General features: G+C 43.6%; 1 protein-coding gene across 1 annotated transcript in view; it reads left to right on the top strand.

Annotated features, from left to right (window-relative positions):
• The window catches only part of LOC126100669 (sodium-coupled monocarboxylate transporter 1-like), a 190,225-nt gene that overhangs the window by 84,637 nt on the left and 81,976 nt on the right, over positions 1 to 23,612 (top strand). The window contains exons 7-9 of the mRNA XM_049911289.1: positions 4,105 to 4,242; positions 14,520 to 14,628; positions 18,081 to 18,190. Of these exons, the coding sequence (XP_049767246.1) occupies positions 4,105 to 4,242; positions 14,520 to 14,628; positions 18,081 to 18,190 (357 nt within the window). The remainder of the gene's footprint in view (positions 1 to 4,104; positions 4,243 to 14,519; positions 14,629 to 18,080; positions 18,191 to 23,612) is intronic.

The raw sequence follows: 23,612 nt of genomic DNA, 5'->3' as shown, positions 1-23,612 counted from the left end.
CAGCAGAGAAGGAAGGTATTGGGGAGGAGGTGGTTTCGGTGGAGGTGGTGATGGTTGTGCTGGGTAATGATGGAGTCCAAGAGCTTGCTGAACACTGAGGTGAGACATATAGGATGATAGGAAGAGGCATCAGATGGAGGCTTATTGGGTTTGGAGAACATCAGAATATGGGAGGTTTTCCAGAGTTCAGGGTAGAAGCTGGTGGCAAGGATGACGTTGTAGAGGGTGGCAAGGACTTCAAGGAAGGAGGGAGGGCAGTGTTTGAGGTGGTGGTAGGTAACACAGTCGTGGCTGGGAGCAGTGTTGCGTTTAGTGCGGAGTGTGAGGCTGATGTCCTATGCAGTGATGGGAGTGTTAAGTTCAGATTCTGGTGTGTGGCCCAAGTACTGGAAGCTAGGAGCAAGGGGACGGTTGATGAGGTCAAGGACGAGGGAATAATCAAATTGGGGTTCATCTGGGATGGAAAAAACTTTGGATAGGTGAGAGTCAAAGTGGTTGGCCTTACTGAGGTTGTCAGGAAAGTGATGGTCATCAAGGAGGAGAGGATACTGGGGTGTGGGGTAGTTCCCAGTAAGGCGATGGAAAGCAGACCTGTACTTGGGAGAGTTTATTGGGAGCGTCATGTTGAGTTGCATACATGTCTGGCGCCATGCGCAGCGTTTCTTCACATTAAGCAGGTTCCTGATGTGTCATTGTAATTGCCAGTGGCGCGTAAGTGTGTCCTAGTCACGAGTGCAGAGAAAAGTACGGTAGAGGCGGCAGGATTCTCGAAGGAGAAGGACGGCTTGTGGAGGCAGGTGTGGATGGTGAGGGTGGGTGGCTTTGGTGCAGATATGGCTGGCGACGGCGACAGCGACGGCGTCAGACAAGTTCTGGTGCAGGAAGTCAGCAGTGTGGGAGATGTCATCAGGAGACTGGAGGGTAAGATCGTGGCCTTCAATCTGGGAGTGAATGGAGTCCCAGAAGGCATCCCAGTTGGCAGTTTAGGAGGGATGTCAGGGCGAGGAGCGGGGTGGAAATGGCGACCATTAGAGATATGGAGGAGAATAGGAGCATGGGCACTGTCAATGAGGTCAAGGACATCTGCGGTGATGCACCCAAGGAGGTTGGGAGAGGCAAGAATCACATCGGGTTTGCTGTTGGATTTGGGTTGGGTGTGTTGAGGGAGGGGAGCTAGGTCTCCCTGAAGGGTGGTGATAAACCGATTCCACCGCTGGAGATCGGCAGGAGCACGACTGTGGATATTGAGGTTGGTGGCAATCATGTAGGTGGAGAAAGTGCAGTCAATGTGGGCCAGGAAAGATGGGGGTGCGAGGGCGGACATAAATTGTGGCACAGGTGATGGTAAGGGTGGGGAAGAAGAGGCTGAGGGTGAGATGCTTGGCAGGATTGTTAGGGAGAGGTTGGGGCCGAACAGGAAGGTGCTTGAGGTGGCTTATAGCAACTCTGCCACGCACCAGAGCGTACAGGTTGTCAGTGCGATGAAGGGTGTAAGGAGCTGTGGAGATGGAAATGTGATGAAGGTTTCATTTAGGATGAAGGCATCCACGCTGTGCTGATGGAGGGTGTGGAGGAAGAGGAGTTTGTTGGTGGCAGGGAGCGAATATTGCGGTACAGAATACTATAGTGTTGTTGTACCATGGGAGAGGAGAGTCAGACGAGGGTGGTGAGGGCGGTGAAGGTGAAGTGGGCCTGGTTGTGGGAGTAGGTAGCATAGGTGATATGATGGAAGATGGAACAGGCAGTGAGGGCCATTTGGGAAAGGGTATGGTAGTGCTTGAAGGGGTGATTGTTTTGGAGCACAATGGTGATGAAACGGATGATGTCCTCTTCAGCAGGGGGAGGGCAGAACGAGTTGCTGGGGTGGATGGGGTCATCAACAGGACGGACAGGGACGCCGATCTCAGGGGTGACTGGAGGAGGTTTCGCTTTACACTTCAAGGAGTAGGTAGGATGTGGTACGTTACGGATGTTGCAAGAGGGGGGCTCAAAAGATTCGACAGCAAACCAATGTCAACATTAGTAGTTCAGGTTTATGTGCCGATGTCGCAAACAGAATATGAAGGAAGTGAACCAAGTGTTTGAGATGTGATGCTGCAGAAGAGTGATGAAACTTAGGACGACTAGTAAGATAACGAATGGGAAGCTTCTCTCGCACACTAGGCGAAGAAAGAATGATTTGGTAAACTATGAGAAGAAGAAGAAGCAAGATGAGAGGACATATGTTAGGGCGGCAGTGAATAACTTCCGTAGCACAAGAGGGAGCTGTAGCAGATAGAAAATGTAGGGGAGGACAGAGAACGTAATACTGCCAACAAATAATTACGGCGTACGATTGGTACAAGTGCTACTCAGACGAACATGGAAGTAGAGGAGAGGAATTCGTGGCGGTCTTGATCCATTCGTCTACGAGTAACACAAAGTAAAATAAAATAAAAAAATAGCTCTCGCTATCTGAAGGTTCAGTACGAACACATTTATGTATACAGACAGTTGATATAGCCCCGGAATCAAGAATCTCGACGAATTTTGCTTGTTATTGACACTGATACTGGCAAGATATCGGTTAATGAAATTCCAAGACTTTCGAGAACTTTTTGATGTTAAGTTTGGACTCGGATAACAAATGACAAATGGAATAGTTTTTGTGTCTGATATACTTACAAATAAATATATCTTCGACTTTTTTCCTTGACTTGAACTGTAAAACCTTGCTTCTTGGTAAATTTCAAGATTCCTGGAGAACGGAAACTACCCTTCAGATTTTAATAAGTGAGTTTGCGAGTATCAAAATATGCGACATAAATGGCCGTATGTTCAGACTGCATTGATTTACAAGCTTAAGTTCCTTACACCTCCAGAGGCCCGTGGATGTGACTTTGTTACTAAGTTTCAACTTGATACGTTTACAAGCTCCTGAGAAAGAAGGTTTTCAACAGTCAGGCAGATACACAGACCCACAAACAGACGGACAACAAAGTGATTTTATGAGCGCAGCATTTTCAGCGATTAAAGTACGGGACCGTAAGAACAGACGTAAAATTCTTAAACTAAAATGAAAGGGGCCCTCATTCATTGATACTATGGTCCCCACGCGACTTTAAACCGGCGACTGTGGACGTGCGTGACTGTCAATAGTATATAACAGTATCATGTTTTTTTTTGTTTTTTTTTTTCCTTTATTGAATTTCGATTCCCCCCGAAGGGGGTGGGCTGGCAGCAGCTTATTACGCTGTTCTGCAGCCTACATACTTTTTAAAACGTAAGAAGAAGATAAGAAATAATAAAAGCTGGCGATAAAACGGTGACTTAAATTGTAAAACGGTGGAAAATTGTGGAAAGTTAAAACATAAAGCAAAGGGTTGGCAAAGCTAATAAAATACACAGGAAGCAGACAGGTTACACAGTAGACAGACAATTAAAAAACATGGCAACAGTCTGGTTTCTGTTCGCAAGAGATATAAATATCACACCCAGCGACAGTATGATGTCCGTTTGCAACACTTCGGGAAAGACACACAACACTGAACACTCACTGTAGACACTGCACTAAAGTGTCGGCACAAAGATGACACACCATAGCCAAGGGCAGTGGGACCTGGACAGATGGGGGTGGGGGGGGGGGAACAAGGAGGAAGGAGAGGAAATACGAAAAGAGGGGAACCAAAGGAGGGAGAGGACTCATAAGGGGGGGGGGGGGGCAGGGCAGACGCGAGAGGGAATGGGAACAGGAGGGAAATGCAAATGGACTCGGGGGAGAGAAGGGGGGCAGAGAGAGGGTAGGTGGGGAAAAAATAGAATGAAAGTGATGGGGGAGAGGGTGCCCAGGAAAAGGACGGAGGAAAGGAGGGGGGGGGGGGTGAGGTTCAGAGTTGATAGGAGGGATCAATGGAGGGAGAGAGGGCATCATCAGGGACGGGAGTAGATGGAAGCCACATGTTGCATACCTAGGTATATGCTGCCTCGAACAGTAATAAAAGCTTTCCCTGTTATTTTATTTAGTATGATCTGATCACACAGCCAACAGAACTTCACAGGTCAAAAGTGTATTACTAATCTTACTGCTTGGACGTGTAAATAAGTGGTTCCTGCCGTGTGTTGCAGCCTCGGGTTCGACCTGACGGCCCGCCACAGCTGGTTCGGCTTCCTCGTGGGCGGCTTCTTCGGCTGGTTGCCGCTCGGTGTTTCCCAGATGGCGCTGCAGAGGTTCGCCTCCATCGAGAGCCTGCCCAAAGCGCGCCTGTGAGTACAAGCTCTAGGCGCACCAATTTCAGGATGTCAAACTGAAATACTACGGACGGTTTTCAACACTTCTAGACAGAGCGTCTGTGTCCTGACAGACTGACAGCGGAATTCTGTAGATTAATTTTATTCTTTACCAGCTGTACTCAGCCAAACTTTGCTGTTAATCGGTCTGCTTAAATGGAAAAAGAATAGAAGAGAAAGCACTTGGAGACTTGGATATACCTATTTAGCTCCTCTCTCCCACCGGGTGCTGTGACCGAGTGGTTCTAGGCGCTTCAGTCCGGAACCGCCCTGCTGCTACGGTCGCAGGTTCGAATCCTGCCTCGGGCATGGATGTGTGTGATATCCTTAGGTTAGTTAGATTCAAGTAGTTCTAAGTCTAGGGGACTGATGACCTCAGATATTAAGTCCCATAGTGCTTAGAGGCATTTTATGCCTGTCTCCCTCTTTTATTTTCCATTTCCTCTTCCTTCTTCCTCTCTCTCCCCACCATCTCCTATTCCTCTATTTATCCCACACACCAACGTCTCTCTCTCTCTCTCTCTCTCTCTCTCTCTCTCTCCCTCTCTCTCTCACTCTCATCTCCTGCGCCATCCCTCTCCCCTTTTATCAGTCCGTCACCTCCTCCCTCCTCTCTACTTTCTCCTCCACCCCCGTCCCTGTATTCATCTCCTATTTTCCGTTTTCTATGTCCATTTTCTCCCAGGCCTCCGTCCATCTCCTCACACCCCCAGCCCCTCTGTCTCTGACCACGAGCCTTGTTTATTGTCACTGCAAATTCGCATTCCGTAGTAGTATTCTAAATATTAACTAGTAACCCATAAATACAGCTTCCCTGTTTGCTAACAGTGTTTCACTACTGTAAATTAACGGTCAAGAACTTTCGGAGATTAACGATTTTGAACAAACCAAAATTTACATTTTATAACGTTTCACCCTCTGTAACATACGTATCACGCACGACGCTCCAGTAGTTATATTAAAACACCTGAGTATTTGAATACAACGTTGTGTCAAAATATCAAAGCAATCCGTGAATAATTTCCGCAGCTATGATATTTTGAAGGAACGAACCTCTACGCTTGCACTTACTGTATATGGAAACAGTAAATGTTCCTAATCTCAGATCTCCGAAATATTTTTCCGAATTCTTTGACATTTTGATAGAACGTTGCTTTGGGATTAGCGTGTGTTTTTTATATACCTACTTTTTAAATACACGTAATATGTATGTATTTTTAAAATTAGTGATAGGGTAACGTTGTCAAAAAAAGTCATATTTCAAAGGAACAGCAGACACACGATTCTGAACAGACGAAAATTTACATTTTTATTTATGTGAATAGATGCTTCTGAACTCCTGGATTGTTGTTCCAATAGGAACGTTGCAGGACGCCGGCTACCATTTGAAGGCGGTTTCAGTATTATTCCGATCGTCAGTCGATTAAGTACAGCTTCAGCTTCACACATTCGATGTTGGGATTCAGTTTCCAGGTTGTAGTTGCATATTTGAACGCAAAGCAGTCGTTCTGCGATACTGAATTTATTTTTTTAGACAGTTAATCTGCAAGTGAGAAAGCTCTACCTTCAGATCTTCTGTGTGTCCTCGAGACGAGAGTGATTCCTTAAAATTATTTTGTTTGTTCTGGATTGTAGAGCCTGGTTTATTTTAAGCCAACACCTTTGAAGTTGTAACTGTGGTCAGCAAGGTGGGCCACGTAATGGAATCCTAACAGGTCTAAAGAGTTTCCTTCGAACTCGCTGGTTAAACGGACATAGGCGTTTACGACAGCATTGCCTAACCCAACTGTTTGGCGTTTTCTTGCTGGGACTGAATTTTTAAATGGGTCGCAGCAGGCTCAGTCACATTCACTATACGTAAAACGTATTCGAATTTGCGAATATGGACAACCATCAGCTGTATAATGGAAGACGAACGAAAATTTGTGCCAGGGTATCGAACTCGGATTTCCCACTTATCACGAGCGATAGCGTTACCATTACACTATCCGAGTACGACTCATGGACATTCCTATGCATGTGTTGTCTTTCTGAACAATGCAGGTACTACAGAATTGTATTTATCTTCCAAAATCAGGCAACCTACTTACAGATGAAATGTCTCCCCGCTACAAGACCGCACATAATGGATGTACGAGTGCAGATTGCAGACATAGGCTGACGACATTTGAAAGTTTGTATCTGACTATGAGTCATGATCGGATAGCCTCACGGTTAGGGGGAAATCCTTGTCCGAGTCCCGGTCCGGCACAAATTTTCATTGTCGTCGTCTTCCACCGTACAGCTGATCGTTGTCCATATTCGCAACTGCATATACATTTAATGCATTACGTAATGGTCGTAATTGCCGCAGTGCCTGTTCATTTGGACATGCACGCATGTCTGAAACAACTTTGCATTCTAATTCTGAACAACACAGACGCTGCAATATTCTGTTTACACGCAGAAACCAGTCAAGAATGTACGGGTATATGCGAGCGCTGTTCAATGAACTCCGATCTGGCGCGAAATGGAGATCACAGCAAAATCCGATGAATCTTTCCACAGGTGTGTCGGGTAGTGTCTCTAGTACACCCGTCGACCTCGTCACCTCGCTATGCTCTGTTCTGAGCGCACTGTGAGCATGAAAAGATGCGCAGAAAATAGTGTCTCCCGAAAAGTATGAGGGCGTGGTGAGAGATTCAGCTTGATGTCTTGCAGTCCACATAACATAACAGTCAACCGTTTCCTTCTTCAAGACAATTCTCGGCCGTACTCTGCATCGACAACAAAGACGTTCTTGCAGCGTTTTTGATCGGAAGTGTTTGATAATCCACAATACAGCCCATAACTGTCTCCTAATGAGTATCATCCACGCTCACATGAAGAGCTGGCTCTGAAAATAACATTCTGGCACAGACAACGAACTGTAGACCAGCACAGAGATGTCGTGAAACTACAGGCGGCTGCCTTCTATGAGGAGAGTATTGGAAAGTTCGAAAAACACTGCGACAGATGTCTTAAGCTGGAGTGGCGACAGACTAGTGAAGTAGCTGGCAGCTGTCGCTAACTTTTCCAAATAAAACGTTTTTGATTTTCACACTGGTTTCCATTTCACGACCGATCAGACATTCCTTTCCAAATGTCCCTCGCATATAATGACTGCAAGAGAGCAAATTGTAGACACACGGTTGACGAGATGTGGGAGTTTGGGTGTGTTCGTGTGTCGGGGTCAGATAGTCCATTGGTAAGGCGACAGTCCGCGACAAGCGGGAAATCTGGGTTCGATTTCGGATCTGGTACATACCTTCATTGTTACCTTTACATTACACAGCTAATGGTTGTCCGTATTCGCAACTCCGAATACATGACATGTGTTTCATAACGGCTGTAGTCGCTGCTGCAGTGTCTGTTCCTTCACATGCATGCATATCTGAAGAAACTCTGAACTGAACTTTTTAATAACATAGACACAGGAATATAACATTTATACGCTAAGACCGGGCAAGCGACTTTCAATTAAAATGTATCCCCTTTACGGGATTATACACTACTGGCCATTAAAATTGCTACACCAAGAAGAAATGCAGATGATAAACTGGTATTCATTGGACAAATATATTATACTAGCACTGACATGTGATTACATTTTTACGCAGTTTGGGTGCATAGATCCTGAGAAATCAGTACCCAGAACTACCACCCCTAGCCGTAATAACGGCTTGATGCGCCTGGGCATTCAGTCGAACAGAGCTTGGTTGGCGTGTACACGTGCAGCTGCCCATGCAGCTTCAACACCGTACCACAGTTGATCAAGAGTAGTGACTGCAGTATTCCGACGAACCAGTTGCTCGGCCACCATGGAGAGAGATCTGGAAAATGTGCTGGCCAGGGCAGCAGTCGAACATTTTCTGTATCCAGAAAGGCCTGTACGGGACCAGCAACATGCAGTCGTGCATTATCCTGTAAATGTAGGGTTTCGCAGGGATCGAATGAAGGGTAGAGCCAGGTGTCACAACACGTCTGAAATGTCACGTCCACTGTTCAAAGTGCCGTCAATGCGAACAAGAGGTGAACGAGACGTGTAACCAATGGCATCCCATACCATCACGAAGGGTGATACGCCAGTATGGCGATGACCAATACACGCTTCCAATGTGCGTTCACCGCGATGTCGCCAAACACGGATGCGACCATCATGATGCTGTAAACAGAACCTGGATTCATCCGAAAAAATGACGTTTTGCGATTCGTGCACCCAGGTTCGTCGTTGAGTACACTATCGCAGGCGCTCCTGTCTGTGATGCAGCGTCAAGGGTAACCGCAGCCATGGTCCCCGAGCTGATAGTCCATGCTGCTGCAAACGTCGTCGAACTGTTCGTGCAGATGGTTGTTGTCTTGTAAACGTCCCCATCTGTTGACTCAGGGATAGAGACGTGGCTGCACGATCCGTTACAGCCATGCCGATAAGGTGCCAGTCATCTCGACTGCTAGTGATACGAGGCGGTTGGGATCCAGCACGGCGATCCGTATTACCCTCCTGAACCCACCGATTCCATATTCTGCTAACAGTCATTGGATCTCGACCACCGCGAGCAGCATTGTGGCGATACGATAAACCGCAATCGCGATAGGCTACAATCCGACCTTTACCAAAGTCGAAAACTTGATGGTACGCATTTGTCCTCCTTACACGAGGCATCACAACAACGTTTCTCCAGGCAACGCCGGTCAACTACTGTTTGTGTATGAGAAACCGGTTGGAAACTTTCCTCATGTCAGCACGTTGTAGGTGTCGCCACCGGTGCCAACCTTGTGTGAATGCTTTGAAAAGCTAATCATTAGCATATCGCAGCATCTTCTCCCTGTCGGTTAAATTTCGCGTCTTTAGCACGTCATCTTCGTGGTGTAGTAATTTTAATGTCCAATAGTGTACATAATCGATTTACGACCGCAGGTAGTCCACACGTGGTTGACAATATATGGAATCTTTCGTGTGACAGTCAGTCGAGCTCGAATAACCAAATGGTATCCGGCACGGTGGCTCAGCTTTTTCGGTCAGAGAGCCGGCTGGTCTTTGTAATAAGAAAAATGAGTGAATGGGTCAACGGCGAATTTCAACGGATGCCATATGACATCCGCTACGAACAAATACAACGGCAAAAAAAAAGATAAAAAAAAAGAAAAGGTAAGGCGGCCGTTTGCGATACCCAGAAAATTCACGTTCGAGTTCCGGTCCGGCACATATTTTCATTATCGTCTTTCCATTATGTAGCTGATAGTTGTCCAAATTCCCAACGGAGAACACATTTCATGTGTTTCATAACGGCTGTAACTGCCGCATTTTCTGTTTCTCCGGACATGGGTATATGTCCGACGGAACTAAACGTAGTACTTCTGAACAAGATAGACATTGCATATCGTGTACATCCTCAGCATTCTCGATGTCCTGAGCAGTGAACACTTTGATTTCCTGTCCATCACAGAGGACGTTTTAGACAACTTGCACTCGCCATCGTTGCAACACGGCCAGATGCTACGACCTACATGATAGGTAGCTCTCCCAGCATGTTGAACTGTTGCTTTTCATTGCTAGCGTCTCTTACTCTTACATCTCAATCTTATAGGCCCATCACAGATTTCACTTGTGTAACTTTTATTTTAATTGATGTTTATAACATGTGAACATGATATTGAACATTAGTGCATTCTTTTCTCGCAATTTCAGTGCTTAATATTCTTTTCCTGATGTTCTGTAAACGTAGAATGCAGAATAAATCGCAATTAAGGAGTCGAATTTAGGATCTTCCAGTTATAATGATATGGTACTGCCCACCCTGTTCACTTACATCCCCACGATTAGCTTCGATTTATCTATGTTCAGAGTGACTTCTTGATTTACATCCGTAGGCAGGATCTAAACAAATGTCTCTGAGACTAAACTCCATTCCATAACCTTCAAATACGGTACCAACTTCATTGTGCTCGATTTGTTAGAAGAAGCGGTGGGCAATTGAAGTGTAACACCACAGTTCTATATTCTACATTCATTTCTATATTCGCTCACTAATTCCACTTAAAATGTTATAAACTGTGGGCGGAACATTAACTCATCGTATCCAACGTGTTTGCATTTGAATGTGTTGGATACTGCGGCTGTCCGGGAATTTGAACCTCCATCTTCCTAAATGGAAATCCCGTGTTTACAACGGTATGCCTCATCGCTCGTCGGAAGAGAAAGGACAAAAATAAAATAGAAAATAATGTAGAAGGTATGTCGTATTTCGTCACTAAAGATGGAAACCTATCGACAGAGAGAAAATTTGTACTATTTCAGAATTAACTGAACCATCTGAATGGTTCACAACATGAAACAGAACTGTTAACAACAAGTAATGTAATTCTGGAAGTAATGGCAGGTAACGTATGTAACGTTGTTCTAGGTACGAAGAAGGGGATGATGTCGAAATATGGCGATGACAAAATATAACTGATTTAAACAGCAGGAAAACGAAACTAGTAAACAGAATGAATAAAATTTTCTCGGGCTTCCAGTAAGGACAGTAGTCATAAATCCACCGGTACTCTTTGGCCATTGTTAAGTGGCAACGAATTGGCACCTGATAACTCCCAATATTCGTTAAAGAGCCGTAGTTATGGATGTGGTGTCACTGATTCTCGGTCCATCGCCATATAAGGCAATGTTTCTGTTCACAATCTGCTGCGCCCCTATTTAACTTTGCGATGCTCCGGTCACACGCCGTGCTCAGCTGTAAAGCACCATCTTTGTTGAAGATGTTAAGCGATATTTTTTTCTATATACCTCCTTTGATTATAAATGATGACTAACTGAAACCCACAGCTGCCGACCGGTGTTGTTGATATACCTCGATGTGGACAGCTGAAAATGTGTGCCCCGACCGGGACTCGAACCCGGGATCTCCTGCTTACATGGCAGACGCTATATCCATCTGAGCCACCGAGGACACAGATGAATAGCGCGACTGCAGGGACTTATCCGTTGCACGCTTCCCGTGAGACTCACATTCCCAACTGTCCACATTTCTACATATGTGATGTACCTTATAGACATTTGCCCATTCACTTATTACTCGCGCACGCTTTGGCGATTCCCGTAAGAGTTTGGGCAACCTGTGCGCATTCGCGCAGACGAAGGTCAATGGCTGTGTAGCCTTTAACTATTCAGGGTGAGTCACCTAACGTTACCGCTGGATATATTTCGTAAACCACATCAAATACTGACGAACCGATTCCACAGACTGAACATGAGGAGAGGGGCTAGTGTAATTGTTTAATACAAACCATACAAAAATTCACGGAAGTATGTTTTTAACACAAGCCTACGTTTTTTTAAATGGAACCACGTTAGTTTTGTTAGCACATCTGAACATATAAACAAATACGTAATCAGTGCCGTTTGTTGCATTGTAAGATGTTAATTACATCCGGAGATATTGTAACCTAAAGTTGACGCTTGAAACCTCCGACGTTCAGTTGCGTGTTGTAACGAACACAGGCCACGGTCAGCGAGCAGCATCTGCAGGGACATGTTTACGATGACGACCATGTTTACCAGTGCGGCTGTAGTGCACTGTTGTGGTTTGGTCTAGCTGTCGCATTGTCCGCATGTAGCGCTTGCTGCTATTGTTATTCTGCATTCGTCTCCGCACGCAGACCAACTGTAGTACACCGTGTTACCAGACGTCTGTGATAGTGTAGTGTTGTAGGTACTGTGACCATGGTGTATTCGAACTCTGAAAAGGCGGAGATGATACTCATCTATGGCGAGTGTCGACGAAATGCAGCTGAAGCCTGCAGGGTGTATGCAGAACGGTACCCAGACAGAGAGCATCCAACATACCGCACATTGCAAAACATCTACCGCCAACTGTATGCAGGTATGGTCGTAGCACGCAAACGGGTCGGTAAAAGGTCCGTCACAGGCGAAGCGGGTGCAGTTGGTATGTTAGCTGCTGTTGCCATGAACCCACACATGAGCACACGGGACATTGCGAGAGCCGATGGACTGAGTCAAAGTAGTGTCATGCGCATACTGCATCGTCACCACTTTCACCCGTTTCATGTGTCGCTACATCAGCAATTACATGGTGATGACTTTAATCATAGAGTGCAATTCTATCAGTGGGCATTAATAGAGAATGCGTTGCAGTTCTACCTGTTTACCGATGAAGCGGGTTTCACAGACCACGGAGCAGTGAATCTAGGAACATGCATTACTGCTCCGTGGACAATCCTCGCTGGCTCAGACAGGTAGAGCGACAGCGACCGTGGACTGTAAATGTATGGTGCGGAATCATAGGCGACCACCTCATTGGTCCTCACTTCATTGCAGGGACCCAAACAGCTGCAACATACATCGCGTTTCTACAGAATGATCTGCCAACGTTGCTCGAAAATGTCCCACTGGAAACGCGTCGACGGATGTGGTATCAGCATGATGGCGCACCTGCACATTCCGCAATTAACACTAGGCTGACCCTTGACAGGATGTTCGACGGGTGTTTAATAGGACGTGGAGGACGCATAAATTGGCGAGCCCGTTCTCCTGATCTTACACCTCTGGACTTCTTTCTGTGGGGTACGTTAAAGGAAAATGTGTACCGTGATGTGCCTACAACCCCAGAGGATATGAAACAACGTACTGTGGCAGCCTGCGGCGACATTACACCTGATGTACTGCGGCGTGTACGACATTCATTACGCCAGAGATTGCAATTTTGTGCAGCAAATGATGGCCACCACATTGAACATCTATCGGCCTGACATATCGGGACACACTCTATTCCAATCCGTAATTGAAAACGGAAACCACATGTGTATGTGTACCTCACCCCTCATGGTAATGTACATGTGCGTCAGTGAAAAAGACGAATAAAAAGGTGTTAGCATGTGGACGTAATGTGCTGTTCCAGTCTCTTCTGTACCTAAGGTCCATCACCGTTCCCTTTGGATCCCTACGTAATGCGGTGCTCTCCGATACACACGATCGAACAGCGGAGGAGTGGTACTCAAGCGTGAACTTTAGATTACAATATCTCCGGATGTAGTTAACATTTTACAATGCAACAAACGGCACTGATTACGTATTTGTTTATATGTTAAGATGTGCTAACAAAACTAACGGGGTTCCATTTAAAAAAACGTAGGTTTGTGGTAAAAAACATACTTTCGTGCTTTTTTTATGGTTTGTATTAACCAATTACACTAGCCCCTCTCCTTACGTTCGGTCTGTGGAATTGATTCGTCAGTATTTGATGTGGTTTACGAAATATATCCAGTGGTGATGTTAGGTGACTCACCCTGTATATATGAAGACAGTAACTGTTCTCGAAAGAACAGATAGTGTAGATGACCGTGCAGCTTTTCCCTGAAATAAATGATGACTAACTGAAACCCACAGCTGCCGACAGGTGTTGTTGATATACCTCGATGTGGACAGCTGAAAATGTGTGCCCCGATCGGGACTCGAACCCGGGATCTCCTGCTTACATGGCAGACGCTCTATCCATCTGAGCCACCGAGGACGCAGATGAATAAGGCGACTGCAGGGACTTATCCCTTGCACGCTTCCCGTGAGACTCACATTCCCAACTGTCCACATTTCTACCTATGTAATGTATCTTATAGACATATCCTTTAATTATGTTAGCACTGAAACCGGAAGCATTCCTTACGATAAAGGTGCCGTTTAATGCGATGGTATATCTGTTTTCCAATACATTTTTAGCTACAACACTATTCTCTGGATAGCGTAGTCACATATAACTCTCCTATTCAATATGGTGTTGTGTTGCCGCGCATAAGGTCTGCGCGACGTTACGATGTCCGCACTCGCATGGTATTTCGTAAATGCTGAGAGGTCTGAGGCTTATATAATATTTTACAAGCTTCATGAGTTGTCTTATCAGCTGTAATCATGAAGACTGATTTGACGTCGTGTGTCTTCGGGAAACTGTTTATCTTTCGTGTCTTTGAATGGCAGTATGAACACCATTACAACTTTATTTCTGCTAGTACGTATGTAACATATCTTCAGCTTAACGTAATTCCCAAAGTTGTATTTGTATGTGAAAGACAAGGCCCATGGTCGAATTCCAACAAAGTAAACATTTGTAAGTTTTCGAGAAGATTCAGCTTTGTGTTTCGTCTCCAATGAAAAATTTTTTTAATAACACCTACCTTGACCTAAATAGTGAGCCTCTTGTCATCATGTAATCTTTGTTGTTTTTCAGGACAATGTGGATGTTCCTCGCTGGTGCGCTGTGTCTCACTTTGATGAGCTGCTATACTGGTTTGCTCACTTATGCAGTGTACCATGACTGTGATCCTCTCAGTACCAAGGTAAAACACAGCGTTAGTGTATTCCTGCTCAGCGATGACTGATGTGGCCACAAAGGAATTCTAATATCAATCTGAAGTGACAGACAATGATTCATGATATTTCGTTTTATTCATTCAAATCTAGTAACTATCCGTATGAGGGATTTTAAGGTTGTAGGCATTCTTGTGAATGTATGGTACACTTTTTCTTGGTGATTGCCAATAAATTCATTGAGGGCAGTGGAGACCAAAGCCAGTGTTGATCAGAGTGATTATTATCCGCGTCTGTATGTGTGTTGTCACAAAACACTGCACAATTCCATACCTTTCCAATAACCATTCACGTCAGCAGCTACCTCGAGATCACAGTAGTGATTCAACCTTAAAAACCGTCTATCGCTCTCCTACCCCATGTCCAGACAAGTGGCCCTGAATACAAATTGAATGGATAATCGTTCCATCTCTAAATCATGACTCTGAGATCTCTTGACCACGAAAAGAGCGCCGTTTTGGTCGAATACAAATCGTTTTTCTGCCGTTGTTATCATGTACTGTAGCTATTACTTCTTTGTGCTCTCTTTACCATTGTCATTAAATAAATTCAAAGCTGGTTTCCAAAGGTTTTTAATTTCATTACTATCTATCATGTTAAATTTACTATCAACTGCCACTGCAAGTATGAGATGAAAAGTACCGTTGGTGTAACACTTGTCTGATGCAGAAATAGACCTGCAGGCCCTAAATTGTTTGCGTTGTATAAATCTGTAAATGAAATAAAGAGCAGAGAGATTATAATTTTAACTCTTGATCGTACTTTTAGTCTGTCGCTGCCACTACAAAAGTGGGTAATTTTTTCACCAGAAACGTCTCGCTTGATTGAGGTAGAGCATCATCAGCGGTCTGCAATTAAGTTATTTACATTTTGATTTGATTTTAAGATCGAAAAACAGTTCGTTAAGAATACTTTGATTTGTACTTACGGTGATTTTTCGGCTGATTTCTCGCTTACATCGGGAAATGCGGTCTGCTAGCACATCGAAGTTTTTCTCTTTTTGGCACTGATAATTTTCGTCTAATTTTTGGATGTTCTGCAGCACTATGTACTTCTCACACCACACTTTTTGTGCTTCAAGTATGTGTTTATTGTGTTTTGTAGTGTTGCCAACATAACCTATCCGCTACTTTGACATACAACTTTTTTTTAATTGGATATTGTGTGTGTGTAATTCTATTTACTTATGTTTATGTGTATTTATGTATTGTGTAAGAGTAGAGAAGCAACAGCGATGCAGAGAATGTGTACCCCGACCGGGACTCGAACCCGGGATCTACTGGTTACATGGCAGAAGCTCTATCCATCTGAGTGGACATAAGTATACAGCAGTGTGATGGAGTGTGAGTTAGAGGAGAAGCTGAGGAGCGAGAAGTGAAATGAAACTGTGAGGGGAAAGGGGCGAGGTGGGAGAGCGGGAGAGAGTGAGGGATTGAAAAGGCTCTTTTCTTTTTCATGTAAATTCATCAATTATTCTGTATAGAGTCTGGTTTCCGATATTTTTGTAGTCACTGAGCAACTGTTTATTTTGTGTTAATGGTTTCTGTATGTGGAAATTTTCTTGGGAACGGAAGAGGTGTCTGTATTTACTGATTTTTATGATATTCATATCGTTTTCAATATTTCTTGGTCTACGGTGTTCTTTTAGACGATCCGCAAATGTTGAATGATTTGTACCATATTTGAATGCTCTGATGTGTTCTTTATATCTTGTGTCAAATGTCCTGCCAGTCACTCCATTGTATGTCTTCTCACAATATTTGCAACTGAGTTGATAGATGCGACATTGTTGGTATCTGTCTGGTTTTGATTTTAGTTTTGGGATGTGCTTTTGTATGGAATTGTTTGTTTTTTATGCAATGTTTATGCCTTGTTTTTGAATATGTTCCCTATTACATGAGTGAATTTGTTGTGGTACGTCACTGTATGCCATTTTTGTGTGTTATAGTACAAGTTGTACGAGTTCGTGTGCTTTGTTAGTTTTTTCATTATTTGTCTCTTTATTTTTTTGTTTTGTTTGTCTACCATTGTTTCTTTGTGTCCATTTTTAATGCCATTTGTTTTATCATGGTTAACTCTTTCTGATAATTACAAAAGTTTAGGGGGATCCAGTTCAGCCTGTTCAACATGTATTTGATTGCTGTTTGCTTATGATTCTGTGGGTGGTTTGAAGTTTCATTTAAGACAATGTCACTTGTAGGTTTTCTGCATATGTCAAATGTATGTTTACTATCGTCTTTTCTTATGGTTGTGTCTAAAAAGCTGTGTGTGTTTACTTGTATTTCTCCTATTGTGAACTTTATGTTTTTGTGTACAGTATTTATGTCTTTGCGTAGTTGCTGTATTCTGTTTTTAGGTTCATCTATCATGCATATTATGTCATCCATGTATCTGTACCAGTAGATGACGTTGTAGCTTTTCTTTGTTATTTTGTCTTCAAATATCAATTTTTCTATGTGATTCAAGAAAATGTTGGCTACTGTTCCTGAGATAGGTAAACCCCTTTGGTAAGTCTTCATTTTTATGTAGTATCCTAGACTGAATTCAAAATAGTTCTGTAATAATTTTATGGTTTCTTCTGTGTGTCATGCGGTAGCTGGATTTGTGTTTTCAGGTTTCCTTCAATTATTTTTATGATTTCATTGACAGGGATGCAATTGTACATACTTTCTACATCAAAGGAGAGCAATGTTGCTGTCTCAGGGATTTTAGCGACTATTATATTTTCTACCACTTGAGAGGTACTTCTCATTGTTCTTTCATCTTCTAGTTTATGATACTGGGTGAGCTGTGACTGCATTTGTTTTGCTAGTAGATACGTAGCTTCTCTTATAAAGCAACTATGGACACTGGCCACACAAATGAAAAAAATTATAATTTTAACATTTGACAATGTGATTTTTCCTCGGAGGCGTGGACCTCCATTCAAACGCAACAACATTTGATGCTAAGAATGATTTATCATTCAGTTGTAACTAGACTGACACCTTTCTCCACCATGACAGCAAACATTATTCCGCTAATATTGAGGTCGGTGGAAGATATTTCTATCACTCACTTTAGCAAAGATTAATATGACCATTGTAACTGTTGTATATTTCTAGCAACTACATGCAGCTAACAGCTAATTTCACATGTAATGCTAGAGAGCCCTGTCTCCTATACACCTCGTTTGGCCTTACAGTAATTATGTTCTTGTCTTTGAATTACCCCAAGCGTATAACATGCAGTAACACAATATACACGCTTGTGGGCTTGCACCTCTGCCGGTCCCTTCAATTGCAAATAATATTTGCAGACCACATATCTGGTTCTGCAAGTATAGGCTGTAGCTCTGAATTATATGGTAAATCACATGCCTACAGAAATGTAAATAAAATAGAGAGTGCACCGTAACCGGTCTGTTTTCCCTTTCTTTCAGCAAGCGACTGCCAAGGATCAGTTGCTTCCGCTGCTGGTGATGGAAACCCTGCAGAACTTGCCTGGTATGCCGGGAATCTTTGTTGCGGGTGTTTTCAGTGCCGCCCTCAGGTAAATGTCTCCATATTTTCTGAGATCCATGTTGGAGTACACACTGTCACCTGTAAATCAGTCTTTGTATTGAGCAACCATTCTCAGCCTCTCAGACTCGGTTTGCAAAAGCTGTATTTCTATTACGACTTGATAACTACACATTATACTCTTTGGTATTATTGACCCATTTCGGGTATCATGCCATTATCATGAGGCAATATAATTCAAGAACTACATGACAATGAATGCTTGCCTGGATGGCGTACTCCCCCAACTGCACAAAACTGGACTAGAATATAAACGTGTTGAGTAAACATACGGCCGTCTTCAATCAGCCATTAGGACATACAATAACATGTAGCCAGTATGCGAAAGAAAGCGAAGCGTATGAAGCCCAAAGACAAGATGTTGAAGAGTAGACGTCACATAATAAAATTTGCAATGTGTAGCCCTTGGGCGGCCTCGGCGTGGCATGTCATCGACAGTTCTTGTCTCTCTGTATCTCCTCCACGTCGTCACAACACCTTTTTGGTTCACTCCGAGACGCCTGGACACTTCCCTTGTTGAGAGCGCTTCCTGTCACAAACTAATAATCCCGCCGCGATCGAACCGTGGTATTGACCGTCTAGGCACGGTTGAACTACATACAACTTGAGCCGTGTACTTCCTTCATGGTGGAATGAGTGGAACTGATCGGCTGTCGGACTCCCTCGGTCTACTAGGCGCTGCTCATACATGTTTTTTTTTACATGTTTTGGTGCGATTAGTAACATCTCTGAACAGTCAATGGGACTGTGTCTGCGGTACAATATCTACAGTCAACGTCCATCTTCAGGAGTTCTGGGAACCGCTGTGATGCAAAACTTTTTTGATGTGTATATTTCATGCATTCATTGTACCTCTTTGCCACCGATTAACGTCTCTAGCGCCTTGTGCATCTCTGGCGGCATGCGTAGTGGTGTGGTCCGATTGTTTAAAAGGACAGTTCAAGTGCTGTAGCGTCTTTTACCTGGCTCACTCTGAAGATGGCTGGACACGACACTGTCCAAATATCGGAAAAAGTGGAATTTATGGGACTGCCTGGCCGACTGTTTTTGGAGTAAAATTGTATTCCTTTCGTGGGGGAACTGATCTATCGAATGAGCTATCCAAGCACGACCCAAGACGCGTGGCATTGCTCAGAGGTTTAGTGGCGTAAGAAAAGCTGTGAGAACTGGTCGTTCGCAGATGGCCCAGTCAGTACAGCGGTTTTTCACGAAATACAAGAGTTCGAAGTTCTATGCCTTCATTGTTCATTTCTGTCTTTTTTGCGCTATTTTCGCTACAGATCACCTTAGAAACTTTTTCGGTGGCGTTTTTCTATCTACTATGGAAGTTTATTGGCAATGCACTGCACTCCTCCACTACACTGCAAACAGTACTAGTTGATCGCCGAGGCGAAAGTATTTCAGAATGTATGTATTATTAAATCTTGTAGTTAAGGACCAAAACAGCTACGTATAGTGCTTCTTGTCGGTAGCCTCCTTCCCTTTCTCTTATAGTTCTAAATTGTCAACATTCTGATGAATTCTTGTGGAAGCTGTAGCATTGACGGAAATATTCTTCAGTGTAGTAACGTAGATTGAATCAATCGCTTGTTCTACACAGGATGTTCGGAAATTCCCATTATAGACTTGCAGGATCTGTAGAGGGGAATGAGTTCATAATATTTTGAATAGGAACTTATGTTCGGAAACATGCCGCTCCCATTGTACGACGGCTTACATTCAAAAGCTTAACCCAGCCACGTCTGCTTGAGGAACTGAATTAGGTGTAACACAATAAAATTATTAGGTAAAAATTCGAAAGCAAACATGACGAAACATATATTTATCACTTACGCACATTTTTTGTATTATTTACACTTCCCTGTTTCATTGTGCCAGAACAAACAAGAACCCAGAATACTGTACTTACAGACCAGTACTGATACATTACAATAGCCGTTCGATGTGGAGACCACTAACGTTGTTACAGACGTTGTACCTATTAAGCATGTCCTGGTACACATTCTTCATCCCACCTGATGTCTCTCCGATTTCTAGTGCAGCGGCCAGAACTCGTGCCAGCAGATCTTCCTCTGTCTCTATAGGTATTTCCCTGCAAGGCAGACTAAGTCACATCAGGTGATCGTTTCACGTAGTACACGTCATCCTGTCTATCCTATTGCATACCATGACAAGCACTTTTCCATTTCCGTCAGCAGAAGCGGACGCGTTACACATCTGAATTGAAACCGTCATAGAAAGGAAACGGTAAGATTCCTGACATGGGCTTCTATTCAAAATATTATACACTCACTCCCCTCTTACAAGTCCTAGAACGCTGTGGGGCGCAGCGCCTTATACCGATCCTGCTTTGGGCGGTTAAGTGGGAGATGTGTCTCAGAGCTGGATAGTGACAGATCGTGACGCGAGACTGGATGCGCACGAAGTTTATGTATCAGCCGACAGAGGACAGTATTGGATAGGGGACTGTGATTTAGTTTCGATTTTGCCCACTAGAGTGGACTAAAGTAATAGAATGTTTTTCATAAACTGTTCTATTATTTTCATGAAGTGTTATTATGTCTTTTTGTGCATGTAAAATGTTATAAATGTGGCCAGAATGAGATCTTCACTTTGCAGCGTAGTGTGCGCTGATATGAAACTTCCTGGCAGATTAAAACTGCGTGCCCTACCGAGACTCGAACTCGGGGCCTTTGCCTTTCGCGGGCTAGTGCTCTACCATCTGAGCTACCGAAGCACGACTCACGCCCGGTACTCACAGCTGTACTTCTGCCAGTATCCGTCTCCTACCTTCCAAACTTTACAGAAGCTCTCCTGCGAAACCTTGCAGAACTAGCACTCCTGAAACAAAGGATACTGCGGAGACATGGCTTAGCCACAGCCTGGGGGATGTTTCCAGAATGAGATCTTCACTCTGCAGCGGAGTGTGCGCTGATATGAAACTTCCTGGCAGATTAAAAGCAGGAGAGCTTCTGTAAAGTTTGGAAGGTAGGAGACGGATACTGGCAGAAGTAAAGCTGTGAGTACCGGGCGTGAGTCGTGCTTCGGTAGCTCAGATGATAGAGCACTTGCCCGCGAAAGGCAAAGGTCCCGAGTTCGAGTCTAGTTTCGTTATAAATGTGTTTTAGCAGTATGAATGATGCGTGAGTGTGGTTTCAGGTTATTACGAAGATAATTGTGTAACGAGTTATGTAGTGGGACTTAGTGTGGGAACATTTCGAAGAAGTATGGATGTGTACAAAGGGGATTTTTGTGGAATAGATTTGTAAAGTAAGTTTATGGTAAAGGGAAAGTTAATTCAGGTATAAATAACAATAGTAAATAACTCTATCCATAAACAAAACTTAAGCATATTAGATAGTTACGTTGGTAAAAAGTGCAATCGTTATTTTTACTATTTTGCGATTGGTTATTGATGAAAAGCGCGGACTGACGCGGCAGAAGGTTGTTTTGCTATTGGCTGTTGAGTATATTGACCAACGGTAAAGCAATATTCTTCGCGCGCCTTTCTCTGCTGGTAGAGAAGATTTAGAGTATTGTAGAGAGGAATCGGAGCCTAGCCATGAAACAATTCGGACATGTGTAGTAGTAGTTCCGATGGAAATGATAAGTTGCCGGATCTAGCAGTGTTTCATACATAAAAAGTGTTGTAAAGTGTCGGCATAATTATTCCGATGGGTGTGTAGAAATTTCGGAATTTTTAAATCTATTTTGTGACGAGAAAAGACATAAATTCCGCTTGGCGTATCGAGCAGGTCGGTGGCTAAGAACTGTGACTGCCATAGGTACCGACAGACTTAATATTTGTCGAGCATTCTCAATAAAAAACAATCTGTATTTTTGTAGCTATTACGTTTCCGGGAAATGTAACACCATAAACTTGCTAACGTGAGTGAAAGACTAGCACGGACTTGGCAGTGATACTTGTTCGCCTAAGTTCCAGAATATATTAACTAAGGACAAAATTTCCAACCATTCATTTCGTGTGAAAATTTTCTCCCGAAACCTAGATTAGTGACTTTAATTGCAGCCTGGTTCACGTCGAAGTACAGTAAGTTCTGCTCCGTTTCCCTACTGATGATCTGAACCGCGCCGCCGCAACTGCGTTTTAGGAGGAGTAGGACCCCATATCTTACAGTTTACGAAGCTGGTGATAATATTTCAATGAAAACTGCATCCAGCGTAGCTTTCCAAGTCGGTTTGTAACGCCCATCTGTATTCGTGGGATGAGTACTGAATTTTGCAGTTACTAAGAATGGTGTGGCTCAGCATGGTAACGGTTGGACCACTGCAGTTGTAGTGCGTTGTGGTGATTGTAGAGATAAACTGGCTTTGGAGAGTTCAATAGTAGTGATGTGATTGCTTATCGCACATTTGAAATTAACAGCATGCAACAGACACATTGGTACTTCGTGTTTCTCATCGACTGCGCCTTTGTTAGTTAGGACTCGGAACAATAGTAAAATGAATGAGTCATAGTCTGTTTCAATATGGTTAAGGGTGACCTCGTGCGTAAAAATCTCAATGTTACCGGTGATTTGGCTATGTTTTACCGCAATTTCCAAATACCCTGTAGAGCCATTAATACAGATTCTCTTCAATCTAGTAAAAATATTTGCTATTCTCTGTGCATCCGATGTTCTTTGTTTCCTGATCTTCAGTACGAAGACTGATGAGATGCAGCAAGTCCAACCAGTGAAAATCTCTCCATATCTGCGTGACTGTCGTCACATACATCCATTTACTTACTGTGTTCGAGCCTTGTTCTCCATCTACACTCACCCCCTCCCCCTCCTCTCCCCCGTGCTTCCAACCATTAGCATGCTGACAATTGCTTGGCATCTCAGGACGTGTCCTAACAACCGGTCCTTTCTTTTACTCTACTTGTGCCATGAGTTTCTTTTTCATCCAGACCGAATCAGTACCTCTTCGTTAGTTATTTGGTCTACTCATCTAATATCCAGCATTCTCCTACACATTCTCCACATCTGGAAAGCTTATATTCTCTTTTGCTCTTGAACTCCACAGCAACAGAGTTTCACATTCACGCAAGGCTACACTGCAGATATATACCGTCAAAAAAGTCTTCCTTGACGTTTAAGTTGATATCAGACTTTAATAAATTCCTCTTTTTCAGTATTTGTTTTTGTGCAACGGCTAGACGGAATTTTATATCCTTCCTCATTTCGGCATCATCATTTATTGCGCTACCAAATACCTAAATTTATCTACTTCTTTTATTGTCTCATTTACCAGTTCCCTCAGTAATGCCAGATTTAATTCGACTGCATTCCGGCAGCGTCTATCGTTTTGCTACTTTTATTTATGTTCATCTCTGGGTTACTACCCATGCTGTTCAGCTGCTCACCCAAGTCATTTGCCGGTGGTGACAG

Source organism: Schistocerca cancellata, chromosome 9 (assembly GCF_023864275.1).
Source record: "Schistocerca cancellata isolate TAMUIC-IGC-003103 chromosome 9, iqSchCanc2.1, whole genome shotgun sequence".
Taxonomy (NCBI): Eukaryota; Metazoa; Arthropoda; class Insecta; order Orthoptera; family Acrididae; genus Schistocerca; species Schistocerca cancellata.
The sequence above is the reverse complement of the archived record's forward strand: the minus strand, read 5'-3'. Positions and strand labels throughout refer to the sequence as shown.